Below are 17,767 nucleotides of genomic sequence, written 5' to 3'. Positions count from 1 at the left end.
GAGGTGGAAGGAACCTTAGAGATCATTTAGCTCATTTTACAGACAAGGAAACTGAGACTCAGAAATATCAGGCAAATTGTCCAAGGTGACAAAAGTTGTGACAGAGATAGGATTTGGTCCAGTTCAGTCTTGATTGTGTTCCTGTAGTGTATGAGGCACTGCACAACAATGAAAACACAAAGTGTGTCTAAAGTGATTTACAGTCTAAGGGGGAGTACAGGTACAGAATACCTGAGTACAAATAGATATGATACAAGGGGCTCTGGAGTCAGAGTACCTGAGTTCAGATACATCCTCTGATGCTTATTACCGGTGTGACCTTGGTTGGTTGGTTGGTTGGTTGGTTGTTGTTCTTCGTCTTCGAAAAGGACCAAAATGACATCACCATTGTAAAGTGAAATTTCAGTGTGTCTATGTCTGATCAGACCAATATGGGATCGGAGGGCTCTACCACAGGTTGGCCACAGATAGTCCATGTGAATATTTGGGGTGGATATCCCAAATTTGCACATCCTGTATTTACTTGTGTTGTCTCAATTCTGCTTTGCTCAAAGAGCACAGCACCTTTTCTTATGTGGGCATGCCATGCTGAGGGGTCCTGTGCCAGTGTCTCCCATGCTGCACAATCAAATCCAAAGTTCTTGAGAGAGACCTTGAGAGTATCCTTGTATCGTTTCTTCTGGCCACCATGTGATTGTCTGCCCCATGCAAGTTCTCCATAAAATAGGGCAGCGAAGTGATGCAGTGGATAAAGCACCAGTGCAGGAGTCAGGAGGACCTGAGTTCAAATCTCACCTCAGACACTTGACACTCACTAGGTGTGTGACCTTGGGCAAGTCACTTAACCCCAATTGCCTTATCCTGGGTCATCTCCAGTCATCCTGATGAATATCTGGTCACTGGATTCAGATGACTCTGGAGGAGAAGTGAGGCTGGTGACCTGCACAGCCCTCCCTCACTCAAAACAAAGTCAAATGCAAGTCATGTCATCATTTCTCTGATGGCATGGTCTTCTTTGGCAATGAAGGACGAACACACAACCCATGTGATCTTGGACAGGGTTACTGAACATCCCTGTTTCCTCATCTGTAAAAATGAAGGAAGGGCAGCCACGTGGCACAGTGGATAGAGTGCTTGACCTGGAGTCAGGAAAACATCTTCCTGAGTTCAGATCTGGCCTCAGACACTTACTAGATGTGTGACCCTGGGCTGGTCACTTAACTCAGTTTACCTCAGTTTCCTCATCTATAAAATGAGTTGGAAAAGGACATGGCAAACCACTCCAACATCTTTGCCAAGAAAACCCCAAACGGGCTCTCAGAGAGTTGGACAGGACTGAAAGAAGACACCACCACAAAGGAATTAGGCTTAGATGGCTTCTGAGGGCCCCATGTTTCCCAGGATCCTGAGGTAGAATGTGCAAGAGATAAAGGAGTGAAGCAAATGCCCCAGGAACATCTGAGGAAGGTGCTTATTCTCCCCAGCTGAAAACTGAAGGGCTCGGGAAAGCTTGTTCTGAGAGGGTTTCAGAAAGAGGAGGAATGTGGAGGAGCGTTCTTCAGCATTGCAGAGAGCCCGCAGACTTCTTCTGTAAGGGTTAGCCATGGCGCCGGATGGGGAGTAACGTGAAAGTAAAGGGAATGCCTTTCAGCCCTTATTTTTTTATCTACTTTATTTTTTCCAATTTTCTCAAACACAGGCGGAATCCTGGGACGAAGTGCGGACTACCCTGGCTACGCCAGCCCAGGTGGCGGGCCGGACGGCTGGGATGAGCGCAGGCCGGGCGGGGATGCGGAGCCCGGGAGCCCGAGTAGCGCCCGCCTCTGCCCCCGCCCCTGGGCGGCCCGGGCCAGTGCGCGCTGGGCGGGGCGGAGGCTGCGCTAGAGGCCGAGCTGGGGCCCCGCGGAGGCGGGGAGGGGAGACGCGGCCATGGGATCGCTGGGCCCAGGGCACTGAAGGGGAAGCCGAGCCCGGCCGGCCCTAGAGGAGAGCGCAGGCAGGACGTGCGGGGCGGAGGACGGGCCGAAAGGAGGACACTCGAACGGCGGAAGCGGCGATGTCCCCGGAGCCCCGACCTCCTCCTGGACACTGAGCCCCGCAGCCGGGCCCTGGGACCCCTGCAAGTGGGGAGGGAGCGCTCGGCCGGGCTCCGCACTGCTGCGCAGCTGGAGAGCCCTGGAGGCTGCCCCGAGGGTGCTGCTGCAGTTGCCTTACGTGTATTCCGTCTCTCTCCCATCGCCACCGCAGAGTGGAAGCGTCTGGACTCCTGTCTTGGGACTGCCACATCTGGATATCTTCCCTGTAACAGCACAGGCCTTGCCTTGCCCGGGTTTCCCATCTCTGGAACCCATCGGCATAGCTGGAAAGCCCACTTCCTCCCTCCTTCTTCAAGTTACTGCAGAGTCCTAACACATCTGGACTTATGCCCTCAGATCCCAAATCCCTCCCTACCGCTTAGCACAGCAGCCAAGTTTTCTCCCATCCCACTTTTCCTTCCCTTTAACGCACACACGCCTGGATTGCCCCATCTCAGCCCCCAACTTGCCTTTCTCTGCATGCCCACTCCAGGAATTGCTGCCCATCTGGATGCACTGGGCCCCCTTACCTCCCATGTGCCCCTGCTCCCCTATATGTTCTACGTGGGGTTGTTCTTTGTCAACGTCCTGATTCTGTATTATGCCTTCCTGATGGAGTACATCGTCCTTAATGTGGGTTTGGTCTTCCTGCCTGAGGACATGGACCAAGCACTGGTGGATCTGGGTGTACTCTCAGATCCAGGCTCTGGGCTCTATGACACCGACAGTGAGTTGGATGTCTTCGATGGCTACCTGGAGTAGAGGGATCCTGAGGCTGGGGTCCCCCAGTCAGAGCCTTCCTTCCCTCAGGCCCTACAGAGGAAATCTTCAGGCCTATTGCAGCTTGTACTTCCTAGGCCAGAATGCCTGGGACAGGCTGATACTGTGGGTGACACAGGAGTTGCCACCGATGATGTCTTCCCTCCTTCAAGGGGACCCAGGACAATGCCCTCCCTGGCCCTCAAGACCTGTAAGTGTCTTCCCTGCCTGGTAGAATTGAGTGGGTTTGAATACATGTGGGCTGGGCAGGGAAGAAATGAAGGCTGAGGACCTGCCTGATCTATCCCTGATTCCAGAGGACTCTGATTCCCCATACAGGCATTTTTCCGACTTATTCCCCCAAAGGTCTTTGCTTTCCCCCTCCTCTTGCCTGTTGTGCTCTGGAACTGTTCAGTTTATAATCTGGATTCTATGAGAATAGGAATGTGAATGATCAGTTCTCCCTTTTTGGGTCTTCAGGAATCTGGGCTGTGGAGCATTTCCAGAGGGTAACTGTGAAGCTGAAACCTTGTTTATGTCACAGCTGTTGTTCATAAGTGCTCACTTGGTACTGATCAGCTGCTGCAGAGGATTGGAGGGTTAAAGAGGAATAGGGAGGGAGGTAGAGAGAGAGGTCATCAGCTTGAAATCACAGAGATGGGGTCAGTTTGGCACCAAGTGGACCTCCTCAGACTTCCAAGAGGGTGCTTCTGGGCTCAGCTTTAAGTTCAGCACCCACTGGACATTAGGAAACCTAGATTCCCACCTAGGGGTAAGGGATAAGCAACAGAACCACGGGACAAGTCTCTTTTCCCCTTCCATTTCCTCAGTGGGAAGATAGCCAAGGGGTCATAGTTATAAAAACTACTCTATATTATGTGAATTTGTTAATAAAATACCTGTAAGTGGTTGTTTGTCTTCCCTCTGAAGGGGGGAATTTCCTCCAGGAAATTATGAGTTATGAAAAAGAGGGAGGCTAATCATTCATGCTATTTTAGAATTTGTCCAAGTAGCCTAGATGAACAGTGAGAGGCCCTAAATATCAGCCCTATGTTGGAGGGTGAGGGATTTGAGAGGAAGGGCTGTTAGGAGAGTCACTAGTTGGAACTTTATTCTGAGAAAGAACTTGCAGAGGGGGAAGTCAGGGGACCACTTATCTTGGGTTTGCTTTTTTCCAAGTCTGCATTCTGGAATCAGATTTCAGGGTGCCTACCATAATTAATATTGCATATTGTTTCTGTAGGGCAGGCCAACTTTGCAAGGCAAGCTGAAAGGGGAAAGTGGGAGTCTGGGGCTGCCCTTAGCATCAGCGTTGGCATTCCCCATTGAACTCCACAGACCTACTGGAACGTGAGGAGAGAGGCGTACTGGAACATGAGACTTTGAGGTCATGACTCCCAGAAAGTTTCCCTCTTTTGAGAACAACATTAGGGACTGGCTCAGGTTTATGTCATTCTACCAATAAGGGTTATGGAAACCCGGCTAGGATGCCCTTTGGGGGATTAGGATAAGTTTGTTTGCTTCTTTGGCTAGCTGCTGTTGTTGGCCGTAGTCAGATGACAGCTGGAAAAAGTCTGACAATCCAAGGCCCTTCCTCCCCACCAAGACTAAGAACATCCTGCCTGTCATGTCAGCTTTTTGAGTATTTGCTAGGATCCTGAGGTCATATCCAGGCACTGGGCCAATTATTTCTACAATAATAAGATTCTGGCCTGAGTTTTTGGGTGGGGAAGCATCAGAAAAGACAGCTAGGAATTTTCTCTGCTTTCTACCCTTCACCCCTTAGAACTGTAAAACTTGTTCCATTTGTCTTCATCTATAACTAAACACACACTGTACCCATCTCCATCAAGATGGCAATGGTTGGTGGATTCCTCTGTGAGGCCCTGGTTCTGCTTGCTACCATGAGGTGGGGTGGGGGTGGGGAAACATTAAAAAAACCATCTACATTACTCAAAGTCATTGCTGATTTTAAAGATACCGTCTCAACAATGCAATTTTGTGAAAAGATTCTTATTTTATCTTTTCCACTCTCGACATCAATAAGAAACACTTTCCCATCCAAATAAAAGTGCTGACATAGTCTAATGAAAAATTTAAAGCCAAATGGTCCCACATAATTTTCAGCAAACGGTGTTTAAGTATAAACACAAGTAAACACATTTTTCAGGGACATCTTTGCAGAGCTATCAAAGTTATTTTTCAATCAGGGAAAATAACAAAGATGTGTCTCCATGCAACAAGGGTGTTATTTCCTTGACTTCTTGAAAGAAGGCAAACTTTCAAGAGAGGAAAAAAAGGGACCATAGCTTTTCTCTTCTCCATCTTCTTTCTCTTCTCCATCTTCAGTTACACTGAACTTCAGTCTCACAAACAATGTGACAAAATCAAGATACATGATGATTGTAGGGAAGAAAAAACAACCAAAAATAACATAAAAATCTCTTTTTTAAGTTAATTCACCAACTGTGGACTGATCATTCTTGTAGGTATTTAAACTGTGTAGACCCTAAGCCACAAAAATTTTAAGGAAAAACAGCTTCCCTGTCCCTGTCCCCCCCAATCTCTGTGTATCTCTGTCTCTGTCTCTCTCTATCTCTCTCTCTCTGTTTCCCTCTCCCCCTTTCTCTCTCTGTCTCTCTCTCTCTGTCTCTCTCTCTGTCTCTCTCTCTCTGTCTCTCACACACACACACACACACACACACACACACACACACACACACACACACACTCTGGCATAAAGAGATTTAAGGTCACATTTCCCTACTAGATAAACACTCTCATACTATTGAACAAACAGGTCAGCTGTATGCCCAATCTTTTCCTATTTTTTGTTCTTTTCCCACTGAAGCCTTTCCTCCCTTTTCTGAGTAAAACTAGATCAGATCCATCAGGGAATTCTTCCTGTTGCCGTTTCCTCTAAAGGGTAAATATGGAAAGATAGGCAGTAAAAAATATCCCTTTCAGCAGGAAAAAGACAGATTTGCTATTTGATGAGAGAAGGACATTCTCATTACTCAAGTACTTTTGAGGCTGAGCTAGATCTTGGGCCATCTGCCACAATATCTAATTGAACTGTGACTCAGGTTCTAGTAAAGACTTTGAAAACACTGTTCCCCCACCTGCTTCCTCTTGGCTTGAGGGGCTTTACATGATTCTGTCATTTTGTTAAGCCATGGAAGATAGCATGAGTAGAGAGGAGGTCATAGGAGTTAAGAGGAAATCATCCATGAGCCTGACATGAAAGGAAATAAGACATTTGCTATTAATCATCTAGATTAGGAGTTCTTAGCTTGTTTTCTTTCATGGCAGTCTAGTGAAACCTATGGACTTCTCACAATGTTTTTAAATGCATGCGATAAAATACATAGAATTATAATTTTATTGAAATAGACTTATCAACATATTTTTTCCCATCCACGTTCATGATCTCCAGGTTAAAAACAGCTGTCTTAGGTTGTCTGCATTCCACTGCTTCCCTCCTCAAAGAATCATGGTACCATAGCTTGGCCAATAAGGACCAAACCCTTGGCAATCTAGAGCTCCTCCTTTTTCTGATCCTTGTGCAGGTGGCAGCCATGGAAAGGTAAATGACATCAGCATTCTCATCTGCTCAACAGGCAGAAATGGTTACAAGCAGGTTCCTGAGGACTTGTTCTGAAGTTGTCATATGCCATCAGCCCTTCCCAGAGATTATACAAATGAATCTTCTTGTATTACCTTTCATAACCAATAGTAGAAGAGGGCTTATAAAGAGGCAGATGAAAGTTTCCTGGGGTAAATAGAGAATCTTAGCTGGACAAATATTCAATCAATATTCAAAATATTAAATAATATTCAAAATATTTAATCAAAACTATTGACCCTTTCCTAACTTCAGTAAAGGCAGAGTATCTTACTTAAATGAATAATCCTTACAGTAGACTAGTAAACAATTGTAATTTGAGAATTTGGTGCAGATGTTTGAGAGGCACTATTATATAATGGCAGAAGATTTGGAATTAAATCCTGGCTTTTCCCTTTATTACCTGTGTGACCGTGGTTCAATAATTTAACCTCTCTGAGCTTCAATTTAATCATCTATAAAATGAGGATGATCATGCCTACCCTACATACCTCACAGGACTGATATAGGGATCAGATGAGTTAATAGATGGGTAGCCCTATGTAAAGATAAACTCTTATTTCATTCTTTCCTGTTGATGAGTCTTTGACAATTCCTTTGCACCTGTAAACACTGTTTTCCCTCCGTGACAGGTCTCATTTTCCATCTCCTTCAAGCTATTAAGGACCACATCCAGATTCAAAATATATAACTTAGTGAAGTGAGCATAAAGGCAAAATGGAACCTCTACACTTCACTGCTCATCCCTGAGACATAGCTTCTCCTCAAGTTGGAAAAGTAGATTCTTCCTTTATAGCTCATTGGAGAGGAAAGGCATTCAGTGCTAGCTTAGGTGTAACATCTGATTGCCATTTGTCATCAACTGCTGAAAATTACTACTTGAGTCTTAGTAGCTTAGAGAGTCTAGAAAACCACTATAAAATGCTTCCCAACTTTGTTCTGGAATGAAAGAAGCAAGTATTTTTTAAGTGCCTACTGTGTGCCAGGCACTGTGCTAAGCACTTTATAAATATCTCATTTAATCCCCACAACAACCCTGGGAGATAAGATACAGGTGCTATTGTTAAATCCATTTTACAGTTGAGGAAACTGAGGCACGCAGAGGTCAAGTAATTTGCCCAGGGTCATAAGGCTAATAAGTATCTGAGGCTAGATTTGAACACAGGTCTTCCTAACTTTTGGTATAATGCTTTCTTCATTTCTCTACCCAACTGCTTCACTGGAAACATTTAATTCTTGGGGACTTAATATTAACTTGAAACATCCAATTCAACCACAATTTACTAAGCAAGGCCCTATGCTGAGTACAAAGACAAAATTTAAAAGTTCTTGTCCTCATAGAGACAACATTTCAGTGGGGGAGATACAGCTTGTAAACATATAAGTTTGTGTGTATATATGTTTATATACATATATGTGTGTATGCATATAAACATATATACCATTTGAAGAAAGTAGTAACATTGAAAGCAAGGGGGTTCGTGGATGGATTGCAGGGAGTCCATGAACTGGAATAAAAAAAAAATCTTTATTTTCACTACACTGTAACCAAAATATAACGTTTCCTTCAGTTATTTAAAAACATCATTCCAAAAGGAGCCTGTAGGCTTCACCAGACTTCTAAAGGGACCCTCTGGACTAAAGTTTGGTCCTTTAAAGGTGGTATATGAACTAAGCCTTGAAAGAAGCCAAGGATATTAACCTGGGGCTACATGGGGCTACGTTTCAGTCATGGGAGACAGCCTGTGCGAAAGTATTGAGGGGGAAGATAAAAATCTCAAGTTTAGGGGATAGAAAGTATCCCTGTTTGCCTGAAACATACAATACAGGAATGAATTCATGAGTGACAAAGTACCAACTATGTTCTAGACACTGCTTGGTACTGGGGATAAAGACAAAAATGTGTCATAAGCCTGGAAAGTAGGCTAGAGACAGACTGTGAAGGTTTTTAAATGGCAAACTGAGGAGTTTGCATTTTATTTGAGAGGTAATAGGAAAGCAATAAGGATAATTAAATGGGTAAGTGCTCAGGCCCTTGCCTTAGGAATATTCCTTTAACATCTGTGCAGAGGGTGTATTGGGGATGGGGAGAATCGGGAAAGTTGGGAGTATGATTAGGATAATATTGCAATGGTCCAGTCAAGAGGCGATAAGGGTCAGAATTATGATGGTGATTCTGTGTGTGGATATGAGACTGGAAGCAGAATCAACAAGATTTGGCAACTTATTGGATGTGAGGATGAGGGAATGGGAATTTTCAGACTGGGGTACCTTTATGTATAGTAGTCCCCTCAACATCAAGAAAGAAAATTGAGCTTAGGAGAAAAGATTTAAGTGAAAGATGAGTTATGTGTTGGACACGTTGAATTTGAGATGCTTGTTGAACGTCCCATTTGAAATTTTCCCAGACTAGTTGGTGACAGACACCAAGGGCTCAGAAGAAAGAGCAGGGTCAAATATGTAAATCTGTGAATCGTATGCATAAAAATGACAAGCAGACAGGTGGAGGTTGAGAAGGGTGTCCTTAACCAGGGATCCTTAAGGACAACTGATTTCCTTTGTAATCTTATGTATTTTATCTTTTTTATCTTAAGTTATGGAATAAAACAAGCATTTCCATAACAGTATGATAAAAAAGTTATTTGCACATGAAACTACAAATCTGCTATGTGAAACTTGCGATTCCTTTTAAATCTACAACAAAATTATCATGGGAATTTCTTATTTTCCTTTTTTCTTCCCCCTCCACACCCTTAGAGATAGCTACCATGAGACACAAAAGGTATATATGTAAAATTATTCTATACATCAATCTTTTCTTTTATTTATATTGTATTGTATTTTACATGTTTAAAAATAATACTTCACTAAACTGCCCGAAGGGTTTATGACACACACAAAATGATTAAGAAACTCTGATGTAGACAGAGAAGAGAACCCAACACAAAGCCTGGGGTTCACCCACCTTTAGGGGACTGGGACATAGATAGTACTCCACCAAAGGAGGATGAGGAGTGGTGAAATGAGTTGAGAGCAGGAGAGAGCCGTATCATGGTAACCCAAGGAAGAGAGAGTGTCCAAGAAAGATGGTGATCCAGAGCGTCAAATGCTGCAGATTTGAGAACTAAGAGAAGGCTGTGGAATTTAACAATTCAGCAATCACTGAGAGACTTGGACTGTTTCAGTGGAGTAATGATACCCCAACCTACACTGCAAGGGGGTGAGTAGAGGAAGTGGACGCCACGGTGTAGACTGCCTTTTCTAGGAACATGTCTGTGAAAGGAAGGAGAGAGATGTATAGGACAATCGCTTGAAGGGATGACGTGGTTAAGCGAAGGGTTGTTTTTTAAAGAATCAAGGAGACCTGGACGTATATATAGGTGTGGGGGAAGGGGCCAAAAGATACTGCTAGATTTAGGATAAGAAAGCGGATAGAACTGAACTAAAAGAAAAATCAAGGAGACAGGAGGGGGTTAGGATCCAGGGCCCAGGAGAGGGATTGCCGGGAATAAGGGCCTTTTATTGGAGAAGAGAGCAGAGGAGAGGATGAGGACGGCGGCAAGGGGTGTTGAGATATAGAAAAGGAAAGAAGAGAGAGCTCGCCATTAATAGACTCCATCTTTCCTTGAAAGTAGCTGAGAAAGGAGGGAGGGTAATGTAGGAGGATTGAGGATTGAGGAGAGGAGAGCAGGTTTGGAGCAGCCCCTGCTGGGAGTGAGGTAGAGTCAATTAGGGAGGAAAAAAAAGTCACTTAGAAGTAGGCAGGGCTCTGGTGAGATTAGATAATTTTTTTGTTGTTTTTATGGGGAGGAGTTTGGTAAAATAGTGGTAAAAGCAGTGAACTTGTATTCATGGGAAATGTGGGTTCAAGTCCTGCCTTTGACAATTACTGTGACCACAGGGAAGTCACAAAGTAAGTCCCTGAGCATGAGCTCCTTCATCTGTAAAATTTGGATAATAGAGAAATATCGCAAGCAAAAAAATGCTCAGTGAAGCACTTTGTAGACCTCCAGTGTACATTTTATTATTATAATGACACAACCCTAGCGGTTGCAGGTTGTAGAATCACTTGTATATAAATTGATGGGTTCTATGGGAGAATATCTGAATCCCCCTTCCAGAAATTCCTAGAAAAGAAGACTTTTCTTTGCTATGAGGCTGCCTTCATTTCAATGGCGAGCCATGGTAATATCTGTTCATTTATCCAACAAGCATTTATTAAGGATTTACCCTTGTTAAAAGGCACTGTGCTAGATATACACAGATATACAAAAGAGGACTCTGCTTTCAAGGCACTCAAATTCTACTGGGAGGAGATAACAGGAGTGCAGATAAATTAATACTACCTATATATGTTTGTATGTAAATTTTTTATGTATGTGCTGACTATATTTATATTCTGTTGTATGTATATGTGTGTCTAGATATGTGTATATATATATGTGTGTATTTATACATATTTGTGTTCCATTGTGTATACACACATACACATATCAGAGCAAAAATTACTTTGCATTTCCTAGATAATCTGTTAGATATTTCCTGATTTCCCTAACCCTGTCTCCTCAACAAAAGGAATCACTTTATATTTACTATCTATCTAGCCAGATATAGATGTGTATATCTGTACATATACATATATATGTGGAGAAATATACATGTGTAATAAATACAAAATAATGTCTGTTGCATAGTATATATCTATACATGTGTGTATATGTGTGTGTATATACATATATATATACATATAAATAAATAAAATACAAAGTAATGTCTGTTGTTGAGGAAAGGGTTGGGAAGGCCTCCTGTAGTGGGAGATAGTATTTGAGCTGATTCTTGAAGGAGGTTGGAAAGAAATGAGGAGGAAGAGCTTTCTGGGCACGGAGAACAGCCTGTACAGGAGATAGAATGTTGAGTTCAGAGAACAAGTAGTTTATCTGGAACAAAGCACGTATGATGTCAGCAGTCAGGCTTCCCTCCCTCCCTATATCCATCCATCCAGGATAAATATCTCAAAAAGCAGAGCGATGCTGGTGCATAATTTACTGAATTAGTTGGAACCCAAATTAGACAGTTTATCCACAAAAATATTAAGCTATGTAATTGTATATTAAAGGAGCTAATGTGTTGTTGGGCTGTCATTCCAGATATGTAAGAGCACCTTTTCCTCCCTCTTACCCATGGAATGACCAGTAATTAAACTGGTGTGATCCCAGAAACAAAGTTAATGGTCTAATGATTTTTTTTTTTAGTATTTTAAGGAGTTTAGAACAAAGGTAGGCCATTAATTCAACTTAATAATTGTTGAAATAGCACTTGTTATAGGCACTATACTGCCCCTGCCCTCAGAATGTTTCCAATCTCATTTATGAGACAGGATTTACATGGAAACACACATCCAAAGTGTGGGATAGAGAGTCAGAAAGACCCTCATCTTCAATGCCGCCTTTGACACTTACAAGCTGAGTCATCCTGAGCCAGGACTTAACCTCTCTCCAAATAATTTTTCTCATCTATAAAACAGAGATAACACTAGCATTTACACACTCACCTTACAGGATTGTTTTTAGGAATGAGCTCTTTTCAAACTTTAAAGCACTATACAAAAAAAACCCTATTATTATTAATGTGGTGTAGTGATAAGGCCTGCGTTCCAATTCTTACTCTACCTTTAACTGGCTTTCTGACCCAAGGCAAGTTCATTCACTTCCCTTGTCTTCAGTGTCTTTGTGGAAGTTGGGTTGGGCTGTTGCCTCAAACACTCAGATCCTATAACTGTAGGGAATATTATTGGAGCTCAGAGAAAGGGGATAATTGGTCCGAGAAGGCTTTATGAAGGAGATAGAAGCCGAGGGGTACCTTGAAGGATGGAAGCATTTGAATGGACAAGGTGGAGGCCTTGGCACGAGCCAAAGGGACAAAGACTCGTTAGGGCATTAGGTGTGTCTACCATTCTGGAATGCCAGTTAACAAGCATTTATTATAAATGTATTATTCAATTTATTATGTTTCAAGCACTGTGCTAAGTGCTGGGGTCACAAAGAAAGGTGAAAAATAGTCTCTGTCCTCAAGGAATTAGTGTTTTAATGTATGTAAATTATTAGGTACATCCAGTACGTACATACGTACATATATGTGAGGAGTTTGCTAAGAGTGATAAAAGCATTGAACTTGGATTCAGGGGAAATCTTACTTCAAGTTCCATTTTTGACTATATAATATGTACATATTAATGTATATATATTTATATATACTGTTAGTGTGTTGTTATTATGTATGTTATTGGGGAGGGAGGGAGAGAGAGAGAAACTTGAGATAATGTAAAAACCGATTTGGCGGGGGAGGGACTGGAACAGAAGGAGAACCAGGAAAGACCTGTAGAAGAAATATGGGATTTGAACTAAATCTTAAAGGAAGGAAGGGACACTAAGAGGCAGAGGGGAGGGGGAAGAGCATTCCAGGCATAGGAGCCAACCTCCAATCCCAGGCATGGAGATGGGAGATGGAGTGTAGTATTTGAAGAACTGCAAGTAGGCCATTGAGGAGATAAGACCAGAAAGGTAGAAAGAAGCTAGTTTATGAAGAGTTTTAAATCCTAAATAGAAGATTATATTTAATCCTGGGAGTAATAGGGAGACACTGGAGTTCAATCTGTAGTAGGGACCACAAATGTGTGGGCATTGAGGTTCCTATAGCATTTCAGGAAAAGCCAAACATTAGAAATTGTTTGACTCCATCAGACCGGCATCAGCTGATATGATACATGGGAGAAAACCTGGAATCTGCTGCAGGATTGTAGAGCAGGTTATCTGGGAGTGTGGGGAGCCTGCTAAGGAGCTTCACCTCAGAAAATCATAGGCAGGCTCTCGGCTCCCAAGCTCTGCAGTCTGGGTGCCACAGGGTACTAACATCTTTGGCCCTGGGGGAAGCAGGGTTTTGAGCTGGCAATTCTCTGTTCTTCCCAGACTTGGCAAAGAAAATCAAGAGGTTAACCAAATGGCTGTATTCTTACCCTCTTGGTTTTAAAAGAGGCAGCTATACCTCTCCTAACTTTCCTTCCAGCTGCTTTAGCAGCCACTCTACCCTTCGAATGGGCTCATCTACCATGGAGAAACTGGCCAGGAGGAGGCAACAGGGCACTTGAGGTGGACAAATTTAACATGCTAGCCAAAAATCAGCCTAGTAAGAAAGATGGAATAGTTGTCAGCAGTCCTGAGATCCAGGCTTCAGTCTGCTACTACCTGGGATCTTTCCTCACACAAATCATTCCTCTCTCCACCCTTTCCACACCTACCTCAATTTCCTCATCTGTCACATGATGGGTTTGAACTAGATCATCTCTCAAGTCTCTTCCAGCTCTGAACTCCTAGAATTAGCTGACACAAGCTTTTGTATTTACCTGATGGGATAACAAAATGATGAGACTGTCCTTAGAAAGTCTGTAAATTTGCAGTGTGTCTGGCTTTGCATGTGGTGGGAGCTGATGAATGTTTGAATTTCAGATGATCTCGATGGCTTGGTGGACTTCATTAGAGCATGGAGTCAGGAAGATGAGTTCAAATCCAGCCACAGCGAGTGTGGGACCAGCTGTGGGACCTCAGACAAGAGCTTAACCTCTCTGGGACTCAGTTTCCTCAGTTGTAAAATGGGAGTAATCAGAATAAGACTGGTACCTACCTCCCTTCATTGTTGTGAAGATCAGATGAGATAGTATTGGTAAAGCACCTAGCACAATGTTTGACACATAGTAGGTGCTTAATAAATGCATCTTTCCTACCTTCGTTTCCAAAGAGCAGTTTTAGAAATGATCTGGGCAGTAACAACACAATGCAGCTGTTATTTCATAGAAGTTCAAAAATTTCACAGACAATTATGCACTGCCTTATGTGTCCAAGGCATTGTGCTGTGTGTGTGTGTGTGTGTGTGTGTGTGTGTTTAAATCAATCTCATTCTATTCTAGTCCCACCTCATACTTTAAGAATGTGTCATGATTATTAAGCACTATCATGGATGCCACAACTAGGGGATGTGTGGAATTTCCTCCTTCAGAGGTGCTTAGAACAGAAGAGATGCCCATTGGCTGGGGATACTTTATAAATTGTTACCTAAATATAATTGCTATTGTAATTACTCTTGTTTAATATTTTCTGGGATAATCAGCCAAGCACCATGAACAAGAGTCCTTCTAAAAGCATCAAAGAAACAAGGTAGCTGCCTCTGGCATTTAATAGCTGTGGGATTATGAGGAGATCACTTACCCACTCTGAGCCATGGTTTCTTTCCCTGTAAAATGGGAAGAGTATTGTCTGTAGTGTCTACCTAATCACAGGTCACAGTAAGTATCATGAGATCATAGGTTTAGAATTAGAAGGGAGCTTTGAGGTCATCTAGTCCACCTCCTCATTTTGCATCTGAGGAAACAGGCCCAAAGGTGTCCTCTGACTAAAGCCTCTACACCATTGGCCGCCTCCCTCAAATGAGATTCCATAATGTAAAGTCATTGGAAAAGAATAGCCAGAATTTCTGTAGCACTTTGCAAAGTGCTTCTTGTATGTGTGAACTCATCTGATCCTCACAACAACCATTATTGCCCCCATTTTGCAGAAGAGGAGACGAGGACTGAATGATGCCAAGGGTCACACAGGGTTGCATGGCTAATAAATATGCAAGGCAAGATTTGAACTCATCTTTCTGATTCCACGTCCAGGGATATAGCCACTGCCTACCTTAAAAGCTCTATAAATGTCAGTTTTCAGGGACAACGAGGAGGCATGGTGAATAGAGCACTGGCCCTGGAGTTGGAACCTGAGTTCAAATCCAGCCTCAGACACATGACACTTACTAGCTGTTTGACCTTGGGCAAGTCACTTAACTCCAATTGCCTCATCTCCTCCTCCAAAAAAAAATAAATGTCAGTTTTCTTCTTTCTTTTGAAATCAGGCTAGAATGAAGATGACAGTAGCCTTGATCTCCCAGTGTTGTTGTGACGATAAAATGAGATATTTGTAAAGTAATTGCAAACTTTAAAATGCCATATAAATGTCATCTATTATTATTATGTTAATAATAAATTTAAAAGAATAAAAATGAGCAATAAAATTTATAGCCTTGGTTCTAATAATAGCATCGCATATTTAGAGCTGCAAGGGACCTTATATCTAGCTCAGTGCCCTCATTGTACAGATCAGAAAACGGAGGCCGAGAGAGGTTAAATGACTTGTCCAAGCTGACACTGCTAGTGTGAACAGCAGCGTCTGGACTCAAACCCAGGTCCTTTGACCCCCAGCAAGTGCTTTTTTCCACAACACCAATTCAATCTGCCACTGGGGCTTCAGAGAGGGGCGGTAAAAACCTTTGGGCTGTTCTGAGGGACTAACTCTCCTTGCCATTTTGGACAAAGGCTGATTCTGCCTGTGTTAGTGACTTTAGCATCTGATTTTCACTAGGTCTGCTCACCTTGAAAGTGCACCACAATGTAACTCCTGGGATTAACGGGATTGAAAAGTGCTCAGGTTGGAAAGGCGCACAGACTGGAAAAATGGAAAGCAGAGAAGCAGAAGGAGCCAGATCACAGATTCTTCCAAACAGATGCTCCCTCCATGACTGTCCAGCGGCAGAGTTGCACAAGAGGCCAATGCCTTAGTTTAGTACCTTACATGATTTGGATGCATATTTTGTATGGAAATCCAAGCTTTTCTCTTTCGGTATTATTTCTAGCATCAGTACCTTGAAGGGTCAACTTTGGGGGAAAATGTACTTAAGACTGTTTAGCAATGAAGAGTTGTCTATATCAATATTTGTTGTCAATAAAGCCTAAAGTGGATGAAATGTTTAGAATTTTGTTGACTGGTAGTTCTAGAGATGCTCTCAGGTGGGGAGTCAGGGGAATGTTCCAGAGGCTTGGCTTGGTGGGTCATCCCTTTTGTTTTCATTCTACTTGTCTTCCATTGGTGTTGCAGATCTGCGTTGTTCTTTGGATGAGAACTAGAAGAATATGTCCAGAGAATGACTTAATTATCCAACCCAAGATGCTTTGAAAATAATAGTATTATTTAAATTCAGCTCCCATAAACCTGTAAAAGCACTCCGTGGAAAAAGCTAGCCTCTTTTGATTAAAAAAAAAAAAAAGATTAAATAAAACCTCCTGGAATGTCTTGCTTTTTTTTATCCTTGCCTCAATAAATTTGAGAAAACCAGGTTTAAAGAAATTCAGTATTGACCATGACTGTTATAAGCAGATGATAATGCCATTTGGTAGTTAGAATTTGGGCCATTGTGGTTTGGTAAGTCTTTATGAACCCCAGCCTGTTGGACTTATTCAGACCAGCAAACCAGCTAATGACGCCTGCGACCCGTATTGAAAACTGAAGAAGACTGGAATCCGTCAAGCTCACTCCTTTGAGAACTTTGAAAGTTCTCAAAAAAAAGCGGGGGAGAGGGGGGAAGCAACTTGTAATCACAACAACTTACAATAATCTTTTTAAGGTTCATGACATTTTATATTTGTTCAAATTAATTCACAAACAGAATTGTGCTTGATCTGTGAAGCCACTCAAGTAGGTTGAGGAAAACTGTAATAGAGGAACTGAGTTTAAATAGAAGTCAGTTGACAACTCAGCTTCCAGATGTACTAAACAGGTTTGCTACTTTTTTTTTTCCTTGTGGAAATGCAAAATTGCGAGAGAGTTCAGTAGAATAGAGAAAATAAGAACAAAGGGGAAAGTGGAAGGTAGAAAGCCCATGCCTGGTATTTTAGCATGTTTAAAAATAGTACACAGAATCAGAAGACCTTGATTCTCTCACTGAATAACTCTGTGATTATATGGAAGTACTTTTCCTTCCTGGGTCTCAGTTCACTTATCTCTAAGGTTGGGAGAACATGACTTGACTACAAAATGTTATTCAAGAAAGGCACCCTGGGCTCCTCCCAAGACAAGACATGGACAAGTTAGTTTTGTCATCAGAATGGAACATAAGAGAAATGTTTTGCACTTCTAAGAGATGGTTACTGAGCTATTTTTAAATCGTGTCCTCTTCCCCCCTCAACTATTTTCTAACATGCTAATGTATTTTATTGCCGAGCCAAGTCAGAAGGCAGGCCACTTGACAGGCCTTTCCAACTGCAGGGATGAAATGCCATCCTCAGTCAGGAGCTTTTCATTAACTGCAAGAGGAAAGGAAGTTTAGTGAATGGGTTAAACCTGATCCTAAGCTAAAGAGTCCTTAGTGAGAATCAGAGTTGAAAAAAATAACTTGCATTGAACAAAGATGTATGTCTTAGAGAAAAGGTAGCTAACATTTAATTTTT

General features: G+C 42.5%; 1 protein-coding gene across 1 annotated transcript; it reads left to right on the top strand.

Moving 5' to 3' along the window:
* The first annotated feature begins 2,463 nt into the window (after nucleotides 1–2,463).
* Nucleotides 2,464–16,599, top strand: DEXI (Dexi homolog). Its single transcript, XM_072609183.1, has 2 exons — nucleotides 2,464–3,045; nucleotides 15,906–16,599. Exon 1 carries the CDS (start codon nucleotides 2,556–2,558, stop codon nucleotides 2,835–2,837), a length of 282 nt encoding a protein of 93 aa, XP_072465284.1. The 5' UTR covers nucleotides 2,464–2,555; the 3' UTR covers nucleotides 2,838–3,045; nucleotides 15,906–16,599.
* The last annotated feature ends 1,168 nt before the right edge of the window (nucleotides 16,600–17,767 follow it).

Source organism: Notamacropus eugenii, chromosome 1, assembly GCF_028372415.1.
Source record: "Notamacropus eugenii isolate mMacEug1 chromosome 1, mMacEug1.pri_v2, whole genome shotgun sequence".
NCBI classification, from domain to species: domain Eukaryota; kingdom Metazoa; phylum Chordata; class Mammalia; order Diprotodontia; family Macropodidae; genus Notamacropus; species Notamacropus eugenii.
The sequence above is the reverse complement of the archived record's forward strand: the minus strand, read 5'-3'. Positions and strand labels throughout refer to the sequence as shown.

Coding starts and splice junctions, on each gene's coding strand:
- DEXI (XM_072609183.1), top strand. CDS start 2,556: ATGCCCACTCCAGGAATTGCTGCCCATCTGGATGCACTGGGCCCCCTT.